The sequence below is a fragment of the Anastrepha obliqua genome, chromosome 6 (genome assembly GCF_027943255.1).
Source record: "Anastrepha obliqua isolate idAnaObli1 chromosome 6, idAnaObli1_1.0, whole genome shotgun sequence".
NCBI classification, from domain to species: domain Eukaryota; kingdom Metazoa; phylum Arthropoda; class Insecta; order Diptera; family Tephritidae; genus Anastrepha; species Anastrepha obliqua.
In genome coordinates, this window is record NC_072897.1 from 27,110,334 (window position 1) to 27,128,786 (window position 18,453).

An 18,453-nucleotide genomic window follows, 5' to 3' on the forward strand; every position below is an offset into this window, starting at 1 on the left:
CAGGAGGGGTCACCTGTGATGCCCCCGGCACCGGTCTTGTCCGTCAACAGAATAAACTGGGCAATCGAGAGTTTTTCCCCTTTCAAATCTCCAGGCATCGATGGTATCATGCCAGTAATGCTTCAGAAGACTAAGACCGTGGTGGTTCCCGTTCTTCAAAAGATCTTCTCGGCGTGTATCTCGCTGAACCACGTTCCTGCTAGCTGGAAGAAAACCAAAGTGGTCTTCATTCCTAAGGCAGGAAGGAGGGGCCACGTCCTGGCCAAGGACTTTAGACCTATAAGTCTTACCTCCTTTATTCTCAAGGTGCTTGAAAGAGTGATCGACTGTCACATCCGAGAGCACTGTGAAACCAGACTTTCTCCAGCCCAACACGCCTACCGAAAAGGGAAATCTACCGAGTCAGCCTTACATGAGGTAGTAGGGACTGTAGAGAAATCTCTGGAGGGGAAACAATTCACTTTGGCGGCCTTTATAGACATAGAGGGCGCCTTTAATAACATTACGGCGGAGTCAATTGTCACGGCTCTAAGCAGGCTAGGGGTAGAAACACCTATCTACCGCTGGATCTCGTCCCTACTTGGTGGTAGGGAAATAAATGCGGTGGCAGGAGGGGCTAGAATCACCAGATTCGTACATAGGGGCACACCGCAGGGCGGCGTCCTCTCGCCCCTCCTTTGGCTAGTAGCTGTAGATGAAGCCTTAACTCGTTTAAACAGGGGGGGGGTAAAGGTGGAGGCATATGCCGATGACTTGGTCCTGATGGTCTCAGGTCCCTTCCCATCAGTAATGGCTGAAATTTTGGAAGGTGCACTGGCTACACTCAGCAGGTGGGCCGCCAGTTGCGGTCTCAGAGTCAACTCTGACAAAACGGAGTTGATGCTATTCACCAGAAAATACAAGCATCTGCTGTTTAAGCTTCCTAGACTTAATAACCAGTGTCTTACACTCTCATCGGAAGTCAAGTATCTTGGTGTAATACTTGACCCCAAGCTCCACTGGAAGCTGCACATAGAAAATCGAGTTAAGAAGGCTAATAAAGCCTTCTATGCCTGTAAATCTATGTTCGGCAAAAAATGGGGCCTCAAGCCACGTGTCGTACTCTGGATGTACAACTTAGTGGTTCTGCCAATTTTAACATACGGTTGCCTAGTTTGGTGGTTAGCTCTTCAGAAGGGCTACAACTTCACTAAATTAGAGAGAGTGCAGAGAACTGCATGTGTGGGCATCACTGGTGCCTGCAGAACATGTCCCACCGCTGCGCTCAACGTTATACTCCACTTAATTCCTGTGGATCTGCAAGTTAAATCCATTGCTGCTCAGAGTGCTATCAGACTGAGGGAGTTTGGCCTCTGGAGACAACTCCCTGTTGGGCATAGCAGCATCTTGAAGCAGATCTCCCCTTCCTTCTCTGATATTCGCACCGACCTCTCCATCCGCAAACTGTGCTTTGAGGGTTGTGCTAGGGCTATCTTTCCGAGCAGGCAAGATTGGAAAGAGGGGAGAGTTGTCGCGGATATAGATGCCTCTGTTTTCACTGACGGATCCAAAATGGAGTCTGGAGTGGGAGCGGGGGTCTACTCCAAATCAGCCAACATCTCGGTCTCCTATAAACTGCCGGAGACAAGCAGCGTCTTTCAAGCAGAGGTCTTCGCGATCCTGCAGGCATGCAAAATGCTTCAGGATCGCTGCTGGGAGGGAGACTTAAAATTTTTTTCCGATAGCCAAGCTGCAATCAAGGCACTGTCGTCGCCGCATTGCAGCTCTCTTCTCGTAAACTCCTGTAAGGAGGAACTTAAACGCCTCGAACGGGCAGGAAACATCTCCCTCATCTGGGTTCCTGGGCACAGGAATATAGAGGGAAATGAAATTGCCGATGAACTTGCCAGGAAGGGGGCGGCAGAACCGAGTCCAGCTGCCCTCTTCTCAGACATCGGTATCCCCTTGGCCGTCGTTAAAGGGAAACTACACAACTTCTTTCTAAGAAAAGCGCAAGACAGATGGAAGTCTGTCTCATCATGTGCCATTTCAAAAGCACTATGGCCTCAATATGACATAAACAGAACGCTTAAGGTGATGGGAACCCCCCGCCACTCAATTTCCAAACTCATCGCGGTGATTACTGGCCACTGGGTGATCGGCACTCACGCGGAGAAGCTTGGAATTCCGTACAACCCCCATTGCAGAAGCTGTGGGGATCCTACAGAGAAAGAGACTGTGGTACACTTTCTCTGCAGATGTCCGGCTTTGGCGGCTAGGCGCTTGAGATTCCTCAGCGTTCCCTTTGGGGATGACTTGACGAAATTCTCCAGCCTAGATCCCTCTTCTCTCCTCCGCTACATCAACAGCACTGGATGGCTGTAGACGGTCTTATCTCCTTCCTTAATCCTTTCACAGGTAGTGGTCCACTCTATGGTATCAAAACGGCACGTAAGTGCTACTTGTAGCGTACCTGGGGTACTCTTGCCATCTTACCTACCTTACCTACCTTTGAAAGATTAATTGATTATCATGTCTGAGAGCACATCGAATCCAAATTATCTCCAGCCCAAGACGCTTACCTGAAAGGGAAATCCACGGAATCAGCCTTACACGAGGTCGTAGGGACTGTGGAAAAATCTCTGGAAGACAAGCAATTCACTTTGGCGGCCTTAATAGATATAGAAGGTGTTTTTAATAACATCAGGTCGGAGTCAATTATCACTGCATTACATAGACTAGAGGTGAAAAGACCTATCTGTTTCTGGATCTCGTTCGTGCCTGGCGGCACTCGCAAGAGTGGCTAAAGTCACTAGATTCGATAAAAGGGGACACCGCAGGGTTGTGTTCTTTCGCCACTACTTTGGCAATTGACGAAGTTCTGATAATGCTAAATAAGGGTGGGGTTAAGGTAGTAGCTTACGCCGATGACTTGGTCCTGATGGCATCGAACCGTTTCCCTCAGTCATGGCTGAGATTTTGGAAAGTCCACTGGCTGTACTCAGTCGCTGGGCTGCCGCTTGTGGCCTCCGAGTCAACTCTGACAAAAAGGAGCTGGTGCTATTTACCAGAAAATATTAACCTGCACCCTTTCGACTTAGGTACCTTGGAGTGATACTTGACTCCAAACCCCATTGGAAGCTACACATTGAAAATCCGAGGAGGAAGATCCCAAAGTAGAGGTGCCGTAAACATAACGCTGTTAAATTGCTGATCGAACCAACATATGGGCAACACTGTAATCGATTAGAGGTGGTAATTCCGTAGTCATAACCTTAACCGTTTTTCGCCGTACCCATAACCAGTTGCATTGTGATTTGTTGCATTTTGGTATGCATATCTTATCTTTTCTTTAGTTTCTGCACTTAGAAATGCACAAATATGTGATAGTATAGTTAAATAACAGTTGCTTATGGCTATGTTGTCAATAATTGATGACATAAACATCTCTCTACTTTGAGCTTAAGAGTACCCAAGATCATAATACAGCTCAACACACAGTTGCTTTTGTCAAAAATACTAGATACAAAATAAAATCTAGCATTGAAATCCAACAAGCTCCAAGAAAGTCATGAGTAGAAATCGCTAAATAAAGTGAAGTTCAACCCAGTGCCAACAACCAAAATAGTTAAGACACACTTTATCAAATTCTCTTGCTCCTAAATCAACAAGAAACTTGAAAAGTTTGCATATTAAACTTAAAATGGAAAAATCGTTACTATCAAAATAAAACTACAGACTTAATTGATTTCTTCATTGTCCGAAAAATTTGCAAAAACACATTGCAAGCATATCAAGCTACGTTTATTTAAAGCTACGAGAAGATATTGAATTTAAATAGGCTACCTTAAGCAACAAGTTTACTGATTGGGAGTATTTCAAGTAAAAACCTAACCAAAATGTTGAACATTGTACACTAGCGTAATACAATGAGTTATCAATCTCAATACTTGTGCTTACCAAATAAATTCCCAATGCCACAAGGTATAGCCCACCAGTTCAAAGAGCAAATCAAATTGGACTTCGTTATCCGAATGAAATCTTTTCACTTATAGGAAAAATGGCAACAAGAGCGGCAACCAGCGCCGAAAACTTTACTCAATAAAATGACTCAACATTTACGCGAAGAAATTAGAAATTTAAAAAACTCATTACTTCATTCAAAAATCATTGAATGGACTATAAAGTGGCATATAAAACTGAATGACGCTAAATCAATCCATGTGTGATAGATTTTACCATCCAAAAAATCCAATATCGTTCCATTTATCAGGCACGCAAATTCGTCACTGCAACACTGCGAAGCTCGTAGGAATGACGTTTGATGCAAAACTCTGCTGGAAAGAGCACATTCAAATAATATGCTGCAGTTTATACTAAAAACTTCGAAAAACATACCAACCCTGAGGCTTGGTGACTTGTCAATCCAGATGAGCAATACCGGAGACTTAATCGAAAAAACCACATAATCTTGTTCCACAAATTTGATCAGTGTTCCAGATGTAAATTTCTGTCTGCTGTCTTCCAGTATATTAATGTATTTCCTGTAAATATTGTCGCATTTTAATTAATAGAAAAATATTACTTGATAGTTGTAACCAGGTGTAATAGAATGAAATGTATTTAAGAATTTATAAAATTTCAATAAAAGAAATCCGTTTCCGTTGAAACTTTGAAACATCCATTGACGTTAATTACTCTTTACCGTTCACACAGACACCAGCTGAAACCTGAAGATTATGTGGCTCTCGCTTCCAAAGTCGCTTTATAATTGGTGGTGGCTTTAACCCGAAGCACAGAGCATAGGGCTCAATGCTCAGTAACACAAAAAGACGAGAATTATGTGAGGATATGCAGCGTTCTTGCTGCAATTCAATTGGAATTTCGCCTACAAAAGCATTCAGACAGCCCATTTGTCTGTTACTGAAGGTTTTGCTTTGACCTCGAATCATTCATTAGTAATCCTACTATTACCGCAAGATATAGCGCAACACTAAATACGGTTAGTGAATACTTTCACTTGACTGAATATATTTTCAACTTCAACTGGAGCAACTAGACAAATATAGCTATATTCCTAGCGAGTAGCTCGATGACGCAGGGTTTCATTTTACCCAACAGCTACAGTTGTCAGAAGGATACACACAGTATGCAACACATTTAAAAATGATGCATTCAATAGATTTCTGTCTGGGCTGACAGCTGATAAAAGCTGTGGAAAACGAGAACATTTTTCAATAGTCCACCGGTCTGAGTACGATGAGTGCTGTTGCACTAGAAGAAGTTGGCAATGAAATAAACAAAATGAAGTTTGAAAAGTCCCCTGGATTTTGATTTAAGGGGGGGGTAGGGTTTAGCGCTAAAAAAAAACACTTTTTTTTTTTAATTTTTTACAGAAATATGGCTTAAGATACTTTAATAAAATCAGTTGCATGTTATTGTACATCTTTTCAATAAGTTTTTAAAAAATATTAATAATAATATATTGACAAATAAGCCCATGACAGAGTTTTTTTTGGAGATATGTTTTTCGAGAGGTGCTCTGCGGTGCCAATCGGCATTCGTCGTAGAATCATCTGAAACTAAAAAAGTCGAATTTTTCAGTTAAAGTATGACGTAATGCTCCCCCCTACATTAATAAAATTTTTTTTTTTTTTCATTTTTGTAGTTTTGGTGGCAAAAAAACGTAAAACGAGCATTTTTGGCGAAAAATTTCGCCATATTTGTAAGTGAAAAACAACCTTAAAAAAAAAAAAAAAAAAAAAAACAGTGTAGGGGGGAAGTATTTTTGATTTAGAAAGCGTGTGCCAAATTTGAAAAGAATCGGTTGAATAGTTTCGGAGTTGTGATTGGCACCGACTTTTAAGAAGTCGTTTCGGGAAAAACGCGTTTGAAAAAATGACTCTGAGAAATTATCGATGCTCCGCATTCGAGGTAGAGTGCATACAAAGGCTATAACTTTGAGAGTTCTGCTCCGCTCCACTTAAAATTTTGACACAACATTCTTGAAATGATTCACTATAAGATGAGTGAAGAAAAAAAATTTAGATTTTGTGACCCTACCCCCCCCCGCCCCCCCTTAATGTCGGTTGTAATCTGCCAAAAAATTTCATTGTCTATTTTACCAGTTTATTTAATAAATGCTTCAGCTTAAGGCCACATACCTATATTGGTAATTCGCCGAAGTTACCATGACATCTAAGCCACATAAATCACCCAACGAAGTGTCCTTTGTTACTCGTATAAGTAACGTCGAAGTTTTTTGGAAAAATACTTTTAAAACATCTACAACCATTCATTAAATATAAGCGTCTGATTTCAATTTGCCAATTTGACTTCAGAAAACATTACTCAACGCTAGATCAAATACAAAGAGTCCTGAGCGACATAGAAAACACTATAGGACAGATATGGAAAAGAAAACAGTGTGTTCAGCGGTTTTTCTTGATGTACGACTACCGCAAGCTTTCGACAAAGTATTGCACGAAGCACTCCTCCAAAAGCTCAAGCCCATGCTGCTAACACAGTACTGCGAGGTGCTCTCGTCATATCTTAATGATATGTATATATATATAATTGATCCGTATGCCAATGGGTTGGTGCGTTATTACCATTCGAAATTCACAGAGAGAACGTTGGTGCGAATCTCTGTGAAACCAAAATTAATAAAAACATTTTCTAATAGCGGTCGCCCCTCGGCAGGCAATGGCAAACCTCCGAGTGTATTTCTGCCATGAAAAAGCTCCTCATAAAAATATCTGCCGTTCGGAGTCGGCTTGAAACTGCAGGTCCCTCCATTTGTGGAACAACATCAAGACGCACACCACAAATAGGAGGAGGAGCTCGGCCAAACACCCAAAGAGGGTGTACGCGCCAATTATATATATATATGTCCGCAATTACATTCCTTTCGTGCCCCTCATGTCCCGGAACCCACATCAATTTAACAAGGTTTCTTGATGCTAGGGTGTTGAGCATTTAAAAAAATTCCCAGACCAAGCTTAATTGGAATGAGAAGCTATCCAGCGATTTTAGAGCTGCTTGACTGTCAGAGAGAATGTTAATATTAGCGTGGGCCGCCGCCTAGAAAATGGAAGTGGTTTTTTCCATTGCAATTGCTTTTTTGAAATGTGGGCCGATAATTCCAGCTCCGGCACTACCGTCTTTCATTGTAGACACATCAGTAAACCACACCTGTGCGCCCTGTTTTAAGAATATTTCGTTGTTTCTCCACGCTGAGCGGTCACTAATGACCACTTTAAATTTCTTGGGAAATTCTAGTTTCCTTTCCCTCTTGTCGTGGACTGTCAGGCTCGGAGAGTTCAGGATTGAACCCAGAATCCTTACATGTCCTGTAAGATTGCCTCCTTTGAGAGGCACTGACTGCCGACCTTTTGGCTACAAGATATAGTGGAATGAGTCCAGTGACCATTCCCAAAGCCGCTGTGGGGCATGTTCGCATTGCTCCCGTTACGTTCAGACAGGCCAGATACCTGGACTTAATTTACTTTTTCGGGTGAAGGGTATCCCACATGTTTTGTTCGGATTTAACGAAACTTCTTCCTCCCGACACCAGTTTTGCGTAATGCCGAGAGCTAGTTGCATGCGATCAGTTATAGTAGAGTCAAATTTGCCCTAACCATGATGATTAGTTCGTCAGCAAAGCCCTGATCTTCATAGCCGAGATCGTCGAGAGTCTACAGGAGCTGTGACAAAATGCCTCTTTGGGGGCATCCCTTGGTTGACTTGGCAAGTAATCTTTTTTGGCCCACTTTCAAATATTATCATTCTATCGTTTTAGTCTATCTATTTCCTTCCTAACAATACCTTCCTCAATAGAACTGAAGGAAGCATTGTCGAATGCCCCCGTAATGTCAACCGATGTACAGAGGGAAATCTCCTTACCAGCCAACGCCTTTTCGATCGTGGTCGTAAGGCTATGTACGGCAGTTTCTGTCGAAATGCCTAACTGGTAAGCGTATTGCTCCACATGGAGAGTCGAACCCCTAAGATAAGCGTCTCTAATATATTGATGAACTATTTTTTCCATAGCAGGAAAGAAGTTAAGCTTATGGGTCGAAAGGCTTTTGGCGTGTGGTCCGCCTTTTTGCCTGCTTTCTGAATGAAGGCTACCCTGGCTTAACTCCAACATTTAGGCACTATGCCTAATTCAAGGCTTATCCTGAAAATATTTATCAAAACCGGTGCTAATACATTCACACCGTGCTGTAGTAGACGACATCTGGTGATTTAAATGGACTAAAGGTGGAGATCACCCATTTAATTTTGTTCACTCTAAAATTTTTACAGCCAAGGGAGACTTCGATGCGGTTCTGCACTTTCGTTATTTCCGCGGTGGACCAAATGCTCTCCGGGAAATCATGCGGGCTAGTCCCAATCTTTTTGGTTGGGACTATCTCTGCCAGAGTAGGCACTGACCAAAGAACTTCCGTGGAAGCGCGCTGTGTAGCCTGCTCTCCAGAGACCACCGATACCTCTTTGCCAGGACTGGGATTGCCCTTGGCTGAGGTCTGCACTCCTTCCATCAAGTTGCAAGCCGACGGAGAAGTTGCGGGCATTGTGGACGAGTCATCAACATTTTTGTTGCCAGCTGGCGCAAACCGCTTCGTCGGCCTGCAACTCGATGTGGGTGTGGAGTCACCAGAATGGGATCTTTTTGTGATGGCCCGTTCGGTGCCAGGCGCATTCGACGGCTTCATCGCCATGGACCGGGCTGTTTCCAGCGGCATGCCCTCAGCGACTAAGGTTTTTACTCTTGCGTACATCTCCGGAGAGCTTGACCCTGTTTTCAAGAGTTTTTTGATGTTTGCCTCATTTTTATCTGGACCAGTTTCCAGGAGAGTTCTCTCCTAATCCGAGGAGATAGAAATTCTGGCCCACTCCTGGCTAAGCAGAGTGTCTATTTCCTCCGGCTCGTTGGTTTTGTCCTTATAAATAGATATGTATGGGTGTATGTACGTGTAAACGTAGACAAACAAACGCACATACAAAAGAACATACACTATTCCCGGCGACAATTTTCCCTCAATGCATCCTAATCCATGCATATGTACGTACATACGAGTATAAGTCGGCATACAAATCTATGTACCGGCACGCATTCGCCACAGCAAAAATATCACAATTTGCCAAATTCGGAACAATTCTATACGCCTCTTCTATTCGCCACTTACTAACCTTGGCGAAAAGGAGAGGCCCTATATTGCGAAGTTAGCAATATATGTATATGCACGTACATATGTAAATGTATGTGATCTACAAGGATGTGTATATTTTAAAAAACAATTTAATAACATATGTCGGGATATGTCGGCGATATGTGGCCGATCCCGTAGAAATGAAAAATAGGGTTAATTTCAATTCGTTATAATTTATTCTTTTTACAATTGGGTATATAATATATACATGTGTATAAGTGTGTATTAATTATATTAATAATAATAGGTAGATATAATAACCTGTGGTGTGATGTTCCTATTTAATTGGCGGTATAGCTGGATTTGGGTTCCCTTCGTGAATAATGGGTCAGCTAGGACTAAGTGATCGAAACGTTTTCGAATCTCGTCGCTTATGTCCTGCTCATTGGGTCGTATGGGTAAATCCTTTGATATCAAAGCGTGTGTTTCAAGCTGCAATTGATCATCAATTAGTGATCCGATTTCGAGATGGCAAATCCGATGTTCGTTTAGGTATGTTATCGGCAGTCTCAGCTTTTTTATTAAGTCAGAGCCGATGGTGGTTATTTTTTAGATCGGGTTGATGAGGGCCCTGACTTTATGCCATTTGTCTGCTTGTTTGATGCGGATGAGTGCCGTGGGTACAATGGTCTGCTTGGCTAGTAATGAGGGTGGTCCTCTAGGGTGGTGAAGGGTTGTGCCGTGCGGTATATGTCGCTATCTCTCTCTTCTTGGATGGGTGAAAGAGTTGCACGAAACCGGCGTGATCGAATTGCTAAAGCTCTTCAAGCTTTTTCATCCGAGAATGGTGACAAGCTGCTGAGCTGCTGGTCGTGCTGAGGGAGCGGATGTTCATTGTTGGGCTGCTTCGGCGAGTGGTCCTGACCGTTGAAATGGTCTTCCTTTTTGGAGTTAGGGGGGCCATGATCCTATAAAAAATTAACTTTTAATAAATAGGTAGTATTACGAGTTTTGCTATGGGACGGGTTATTGTGCCTTGAGCGGTACGAATGTCTACTACTCGGGTTCTGTTATCTGAACCGCAGTATGCCTTTTTTATTCGGCCTGGTTTCCATTCGTTTGGTGGTAGATTTTCGTTTCTGACGACAACTAAATCACCAACTTCGACGTTACGTTGAGGGTATTTCCACTTATATCACTTGTGGAGTTCCTTCAGATATTCTTCTTTCCATCTTTTGGAGAAATGTTGATGGAGTGCTTTTAGTTTTGTCCATCTGTTTATAATACTTAGGTTAGTATCTTCTAAATTGGGTTCGGCGGGTGTTAATATTCTGGTACCAATCAAAAAGTGTCCTGGGGTTAAGGGTTCTAAGCTTGTTGGGTCGTCATTTGAAGGGCTTAATGGGCGAGAATTCAAGCAACCTTCTATGCGGGTTAATAGGGTACTTAGTTCCTCGAAGGTAAATTTTTGGGCTTGTGATATCTTTTTTAAATGGGTTTTGAAACTTTTTACTCCTGCCCCCTATAGTCCGCCCATATGCGGAGCTCCTGGGCGGTTGAACTGCCAATTGATGTTTTGATGCCCATAATTAGCTATTACTTGGGTTTGTCGGGTTTTGAGAAATTCTCGTCGATCTTTGACCAATAGTTGGGAAGCTCCCACAAAGTTTGTTCCGTTGTCCGAATAGAGATCGGAGGGACATCCACGCCTGGAAAAAAAACGTGCAAATGCTGCCATAAAGGCTTGCGTCGTAAGACTGCTGACGGGTTCAAGATGTATGGCCTTGGTTGCGAAACATACGAATATACAGATGTAACCTTTGGTTATTAGGCATGCTCTTTGAGTGTAATTTTTTATGTCATAGGGTCCAGCGAAATCAGTTCCTGTGACTGCAAATGGACGGGTTAAGGTTGTCCTCTCAGTTGGGAGTGCCGCCATTATTTTGCAGTTATGGATCATCGATTTTATGAGGATCCTTAATTTTGGTATCCAAAACTCTATTCGCATGAGTCTCAAAACGAATTGATTGCCGCCATGTAGGGTTATTGAATGGGTAAATTGGGTTAATAGCTTTGCTAATTGGCTGCTATAGTGTAGTAAGATTGGGTGTCGCTCGTTATATGATAGTGCTGCAGAATTGCTTAATCGTCCGTCAACTCGCATTATTCTATTCGGGTCCATTGACGGGTTGAGGGTCAATAATGAACTTTTCTTGGGTATCTGGCTCTTTCGGGACAAGGCATCATATTCTTGTGAGAAATAATTTTTTTGGGTAAAAATAATTAGTTTTATTCGCGTCGCTTTGAATTCGTTTGGAGTTATTTCTTGGCTTGAATATTGACATTCACGTCTCCTGGTGAGGCATTTGAGTAGAACCTAAATAAATACGCAACTATACGAATGGCTTTGGGTAGTGAGGAGAATCTTTCTAGGATATCCTCATGGGTCGTTATTGCGAAAGTCTTTACGGGTTTGATTTCGATCGTCGTGCTATAGGGTTTTTGAATTTTTGGCCATTGTTCTTGTCCGAATCTTAACCAATTGGGCCCGTGCCACCAAAGTTTGGAATTCAAAAGTTCCGTGAGTGTACATCCTCGACTTGCCAAATCTGCGGGACTGTCATGGCTTTCGACATGGCGCCAGTTGTTGACTCCAACCTTTTCCATGACCGCGGTAACTCGGTGAGACACGAATGTACTCCAAGAACATGGTGGTTTGTTTAACCACGATAAAAGTATAGTTGAGTCCGTCCAAAAATAGCTTTGATATTGCCTTAAGCTTAATTCGGATAGGGTAGTGTCAACAAGATTAGCTAATAGAACGGCTCCACAGAGTTCTAACCTTGGCAACGATATGCTTTTAATTGGGGCAACTCTCGTTTTCGATACTAAGAGAGTGATCCATACTTCGGTTTCGATGGTGACTCGAATATAAAGGGTTGCGACATAAGCTTTCTCGGAAGTATCAGAAAATCCATGAAATTCGATGGTTGCTAATGGTGAGAAATGGGTCCATCTGGGTATTTGAATATTGCTTCCCGTTTCGTGGTCATTTACAAAATTAAGCCATCGATGAAGTGTGAGTGGCTTAAGACTTTCATCCCAGTCGGATTTATCAAACCATACTTGCTGCATATTAATTTTTGCCGTTATTATTACTGGACTGAGCCAACCGGCTGGGTCAAATAATTTGGCAATAGCTGATAAAACCTCGCGTTTGGTGTAGGTGGGTTTATTCTCGATTGGGTGGACGAGAAAGAAAAATGAATCTTTTTTGGAGTCCCATCGTATACCTAGGGTTTTGGATTGACGGACTCGGGCAAATTCAATAATTCCATGTTTAATTTATGTTCCTGAGGAAGTTCTGTTAATATTTCTGGGTCATTTGAGGTCCACTTGCGTAAAGCAAATCCAGCGGATTCCAAAGCAGAAATTAGTTCATCTTTTGCTCTTTTAGCAGTTGATAGGTAATGGGTTCCTGTTAGGACATCGTCTACGTACATTTCGTTGCGAAGAATACTCGATGCTATAGGGACGTATCTTGGACGTCATCGGCTAGTTTTAATAGGGTTCGAATAGCTAAATATGGTGCGCAGTTTATACCCAATGTAACCGTTTGGAGTTCAAAGTCTTCTATTGGGTCTTCGACAGATTTTCTGAAGAGTATTCTTTGAAAACGGTGTGCTGCGGGTCGACAAGAAGCTGTCGATACATTTTTTGAATGTCCGCGTTAAAAACAAATCGAAAGAGTCTCCATTTTAAAATTAGAAGGACTAAGTCCATTTGAAGAGTGGGTCCAACATATAAAGTGTCATTGAGGCTCTTTCGATTAGATGTTGGGCTTGATGCATTAAATACCTTTCGTAATTTAGTTGTTATGCGGTCGGGTTTAATAACCGCGTGATGAGGTAAATAATATGAGGTGGTTTTATCCGTGCTTATATTCAACTTTCTTCGTGTGGCCAAGTTTCAGGTATTCGGTAATTGCTTTATCATATTCCGCCTTAATTTCGGGCCTTTTAAGTAAAGACCTTTCATTTCTGAGGTATTGAGCTAGCGCTATGTGTCTTGACTCTCCAATTTCGACGTTTTCGGGGTTCTTAAAGGGTAGAGTTACTACATAGCGTCCGTTGGGGTTTCGACGTGTAGTCTTTTGATATCTTTCTTCGCAAAGTACGTCTGATGGGGAGGCTAGGGGCTTTCTGGGAACTTCCTCTACCTCCCAAAAACGAGTAAGTAGGTTATCCGGGCTCATTTTATTGTAAAAAGAGACCAAGTTTGGTGACTGAGACAATCTGGGTACAGGGCCAGTCAAAATCCACACAAACTCTGTCTCCTGGGCTAAGAGTGAACCTAAAATATTTTGTTTAACTCCTCCTAGAATAAGTTTTGGGTATAGATCACTACCAATCAATATGTCCACGGGTCTGGGTTTGTGGAATTGGCGATCTGCTAATGTGAAACCAAGCGTTTCAAGGCATAACTTAGGGTCAAGTGGGTATGAGGGTAAATTATCCGTGAGGCTGTTTAGAATAAATGCTTGTGTCGATATTCTAATATGTGTATTCAACGGAGAGTATAGGGTAATTCCGCACATTTTTGTTGGTGTTGCTGAAACTGAGTTATTTAACCCAGTTACTTGAACTGACATGGAGTGTGTGGGTATATAGAGATTCTGCTGTAGTTTTTTGGATATAAACTTAGCTTCGGATCCCGAATCGATGAGTGCTCTTGTAATGAATCTTTCGTCATTATGTTCTATCTGAACCATGGCAGTTCCTAATAAAATCTGCTTCCTATTTGGGTTGAATGGGTCTTGGGTTGTCGATAGAGTGGACTGTATGATGTTGGCATAGGTTTGCGGATTTATTTTTGGGGTTTGCGTGGGTGTGAAGGTATCTGTGTTGGTATCAGGAGTTCAAGTTAAGACTCTTGATCCCTCCGGGGGGGATTGGGTTCGACTTGTTGAGTCTCTATGGAGTAAGGTATTATGTTTTTTATTACATTTTCTGCAAGAGTATTTGCTTTTGCAGTCTCTGAACCTATGCGACATTGCCAAACAGTTGTAACAATATCCTCATGGCTAGGAATTTATGGCATTCACGAATGGAATGTTGTTTTTTGCATATTTGGCAACTGTCTATTTCGAATGGTTTTTTTGAGAAATTAGGTTCGGAATATTTTTTTTTTTGTTTTGACTGTTCCGGGATGGAGTTATTAGATACGTTGACGTGAAAAGTGTTGTATCGTTTTTCATAGCTTTTTTTTATGGTGGGTTGGGCTGGGTGACTTTTTGAATCTGAAGCTTTAAAATTCCCTACTGATTCCAAAGTTTTATATTTATGGGTCAAAAAACTATCAAAAGTTTCCCATGAGGGTATTGTGGAATTATCTTCGAGGGTGTATTCAAATGCTTCTAGGGTTTCCTTAGGTAGTTTTGAACTACAAAGGTATATTAAAATCGAGTCCCAGCTTAATGTGTCTATCCCTAGGTTTGTCAAATTTGTTAAAGAACTGTTTATCGTTCTTTGTAGGGTTTTAATGGAGTTGCCTGTTTCTTGTGCTATTTGTGGCAGATTAAAAAGAGTTTTTAGTTGGGTATTCACATGCATTCGTTTGTTTTCCTATTGGTCGGTTAAATTTTTCCATGCTTGTATGAAACCATCATTCGTTAAGGGTGCGCCTCTAATTGCTTCTCGTGCTTCGCCCCGGGTCTTTTGGTTCAAGCGGAAGAGCCTTTCCACATTACTTATCCTTGGATAATGGGCATAAAGGCTGTGAATATGTCTCTAAATGTAGGCCATGTCACATAATCTCCGTAAAAGATGTCCGTGTCGCATGGTGGTAGATGAACTGTGGGTGTGAAATTCATCATAGGGACCTCTGAAGGTCTCTCTTTAATTGCTTGGGTATGTTTCGGGTTCTTTAGAATGTCCACATCCTTATTTATTAAAGCTAAGCAGTTTAGATGCATTTGATAGCATTTTTTATATGAATCTTTTATTTTGTTTAAATCGATGGCCTCGTCGGCACTATTAGGGGCTCTGCGAAAAACATCATATGCTTTCTTCAATTTATTAGAAAGAGAATCGAGTTCAACTCTTTTGATTTCTAAAGTGTACACTGACTCGTCTTCAGATAGGGTCTGGAAATGATCATCCACGAACTCTATCAAATCAGAAGTTGTTATCTTAAAGTTTTCCATTTTATTTAAAAGAGTGAGATTTACAACCGAATGAAATGAAGGGAGTGAGTTCGATTACTATTTTGAAGGTAAAGCTCAAATGAATTTTCGTACTTTTATGTTTTACAAAATTTTAACAAATATTCGTGATAGATGCCTCTTTTATGCACTAAAGGCAACTGAGAATACGTTTCAAATTTTTCCTACAGGGGGTTTTCAATTTTTTCCTACTCGGTCGCTTTTTCCATTTCCTACTGGTTAATTTTATTTTATGAGTACTTGTTGGGTTAACCGTTGATATTGATACCAACAAATTGTTAGGTGGAATATGTTGCTTTGTTTTTATATACGTGTGGGTGTGTATATTTGATTAAAATGATTTATTAAAAATATAAAGCAATAATCGCCGTCGACAGAGCAACTGGTGTTATACTGCACTGTTTCGGGTATGTATGTATATTATATATATATATGTATATAAAAGTGCAAAGCAGAATATATAGCAATATAACTAGCGATTCAAGCTAGCTTAATCACAAATTTTTTAATTTTATGATAAAATATTTGAAATTATTTGGGTCGTACTTACAGTTTATTTTGTTTTTTTTTTGTAGATTAATATAATATTTTGAGTTGAGGTTCAAAATGGATTGAACACTTCAGGTATATTTTTCACTGCTTTTCCGAAATCCGGCTCGAAGGACCAAAATGTCGGGATATGTCGACGATATGTGGCCGATTCCGTAGAAATGAAAAATAGGGTTAATTTCAATTCGTTATAATTTATTCTTTTTACAATTGGGTATATACACCTAATTCTCTTTTTACAAGATAGATACGTTCCCAAAGAATTCGTGTAAAAAAAAATTCGTGTAAAAAGGGTATTAGGTGAAAACAATACTAAAAAATTCTTTTTAGAGTTCACTAAAGAATTTATTTCGTGTTTACACATTTTAATTCTTTAAATATATTATAAGAAATAAATTATACTTTGAGAAAAAGAAAATAATATCTGAAATTCATTAATATAAAACAAGTAAAAATAATATAAACATAAAAAGCTTGTATGCATTATCACTTTCTGACAATAAACGCATACGTTTGCGTAAGACTAGAATATCACTGCCATCACTAGAATTATTTTGTTCATCATCTTGTGAAATTGTTTCTGGATTATCATCTCTAGGCTCCTGTGTTGATAATTCAGTAGTTTTTAGAAGGAAATCAGTCATTAAAGATTGTGTTTGATTTCGTGATAAACCTTTATAAAGTTCCCTGTAAGATGCCATTAATGATTTCAGTTCACGTTGAAATTTTGCAGCTCGTTCCTCATCAGGATCATGTTGTTGAAAATGATTACCTAATTTTCTGGCAAGATCAAGACCTGCTTTAATTAGAGTTGCATTTAAAATGGGAGGATCTTCTTCGTCATTATCGCTATGTTCTCTGTCTTGATGAGTCTCAAGGGTGAGGTCTATAATTTCATTTTCGCTCAAGCTTTTATCAGCTAATAATTCCTCTATATCGGCAAATGATACATCATCGAATCCATCTCCACCAATTGTATGTGCCAGCGTTGTGATGTCAGTAAAAACAGCGTTATTATGGATGACAGGATCAGGATCTTTGCTTTTGACACATTCTGGCCAAATATTTTTCCAACATGAGTTCAAGGTTAATGGCTTTAAGTCAGCTAACGCTAACCCAACTTGATTAATGCAGTCCATAATAGAAAATTTTTTCCACATATCAATGACTGTTAAATCCTCATTATGGTCTAGTTTGTCTACCACGTATTGGAATGAACGTTTTATGTAGTACTTTTTAAAAGTAGCAATGATCCCTTGGTCTAGCGGTTGTATTAAGGATGTAGTGTTAGGCGGAAGATAGCAAAATTGCACATTTGGGTGCTCCAAGAGCGGATGGCAAGGTGCATTGTCTAGAATTAAAAGAACTTTAAATTCTAGACATTTTGCATTCATGTAGCGTCTAACTTCTGAAATGAAGTATTTCTGGAACCATTCTGTAAAGATTGCACTGGTCATCCATGCCTTTTTGTTTGCTGTCCAGTGAATTGGCAGTTTATTGAAATCTACACTTTTCATCGAGCGTGGTCTTAAAGCACGATTTACTAGCAGTGGTTTTAACATACGTTCTCCTGAAGCATTGGAACAAAACAACAATGTTACACGGTCCTTTGCTACTTTTAAACCACCGGCAGTTTTCTGCGATTTTGCAACATAAGTTCTGCTCGGCATTTTTTTCCAAAAGAGGCCACTTTCATCTACATTCCAAACTTGATCTGGGGTGTATCCTCCATCTTCAATAATTTTTCTAAGTTTTTCAGGAAATTTTTTGGCAGCCAATTCATCTGCAGACGCAGTTTCTCCCTTAATTTTTACATTATGGAGAGCATGTCGTTTAAGAAAACCTGTCATCCAACCTGTACTTGCAGAAAATTCGGGTTGTTTTGACTGAGATGAAGTGCCTGGCTCAACTTCTTTAATACGTTTATAAATTCTTAATGCAGTTTGCTTGATAGCAATTCCATCTACTGGTATTCTTTTTTGTGATTTATCTTCAATCCACATTACCAAAGCTTTTTCCATCTTCTCTTTGACAACATCTCTTATGTATGACGATGATTTAGCACTTATTTTCGTTCCAGAACATACCGATTTTCTAATCGCAGTTTCATTTTTCTTGATCGTTCTTATGGTAGCTTCATGAATACCAAAATGCTTTCCTACAGCCGTTGCTCCTTGTCCTGTTGTAAGTTGATCTAAAATTTTAATTTTAGTATCTAAACTGATCGCCTTCCTCTTGGCTTTTATTACAGGTGAATTATGTGACATTGTGTTAAGGCTACCAAAATATTTTTCATATTAATAATGCAAAGATTTGAAAATTATTTAAAGCTTACCTGTTATTGAGTTAATAAATCTATACGAGCACTAACTTTATTTTACCTATAATGTTTTAAATACTCACAACAACTAAGCGTCTTTTCTTTTCAACTCTCAAAACCAAACTAAATTGCGTAAAAAGTACATTACGTGTTTACTCTATGCATAATTCGGGGAATCCCACTCATATACACATATTTTTATAGCAACAGCTGTACACGATAAC

General features: G+C 40.4%; 1 protein-coding gene across 1 annotated transcript; it reads right to left on the reverse strand.

Annotated features, from left to right (window-relative positions):
* Positions 1-16,503: 16,503 nt before the first annotated feature.
* Positions 16,504-18,176, reverse strand: LOC129250260 (tigger transposable element-derived protein 1-like). Its single transcript, XM_054889897.1, has 2 exons — positions 16,583-18,176; positions 16,504-16,511 (listed from the first exon to the last, which is right to left on the reverse strand). The coding sequence occupies exons 1-2, from the start codon at positions 18,174-18,176 to the stop codon at positions 16,504-16,506; spliced, it is 1,602 nt and encodes a 533-aa protein (XP_054745872.1).
* Positions 18,177-18,453: the final 277 nt, after the last annotated feature.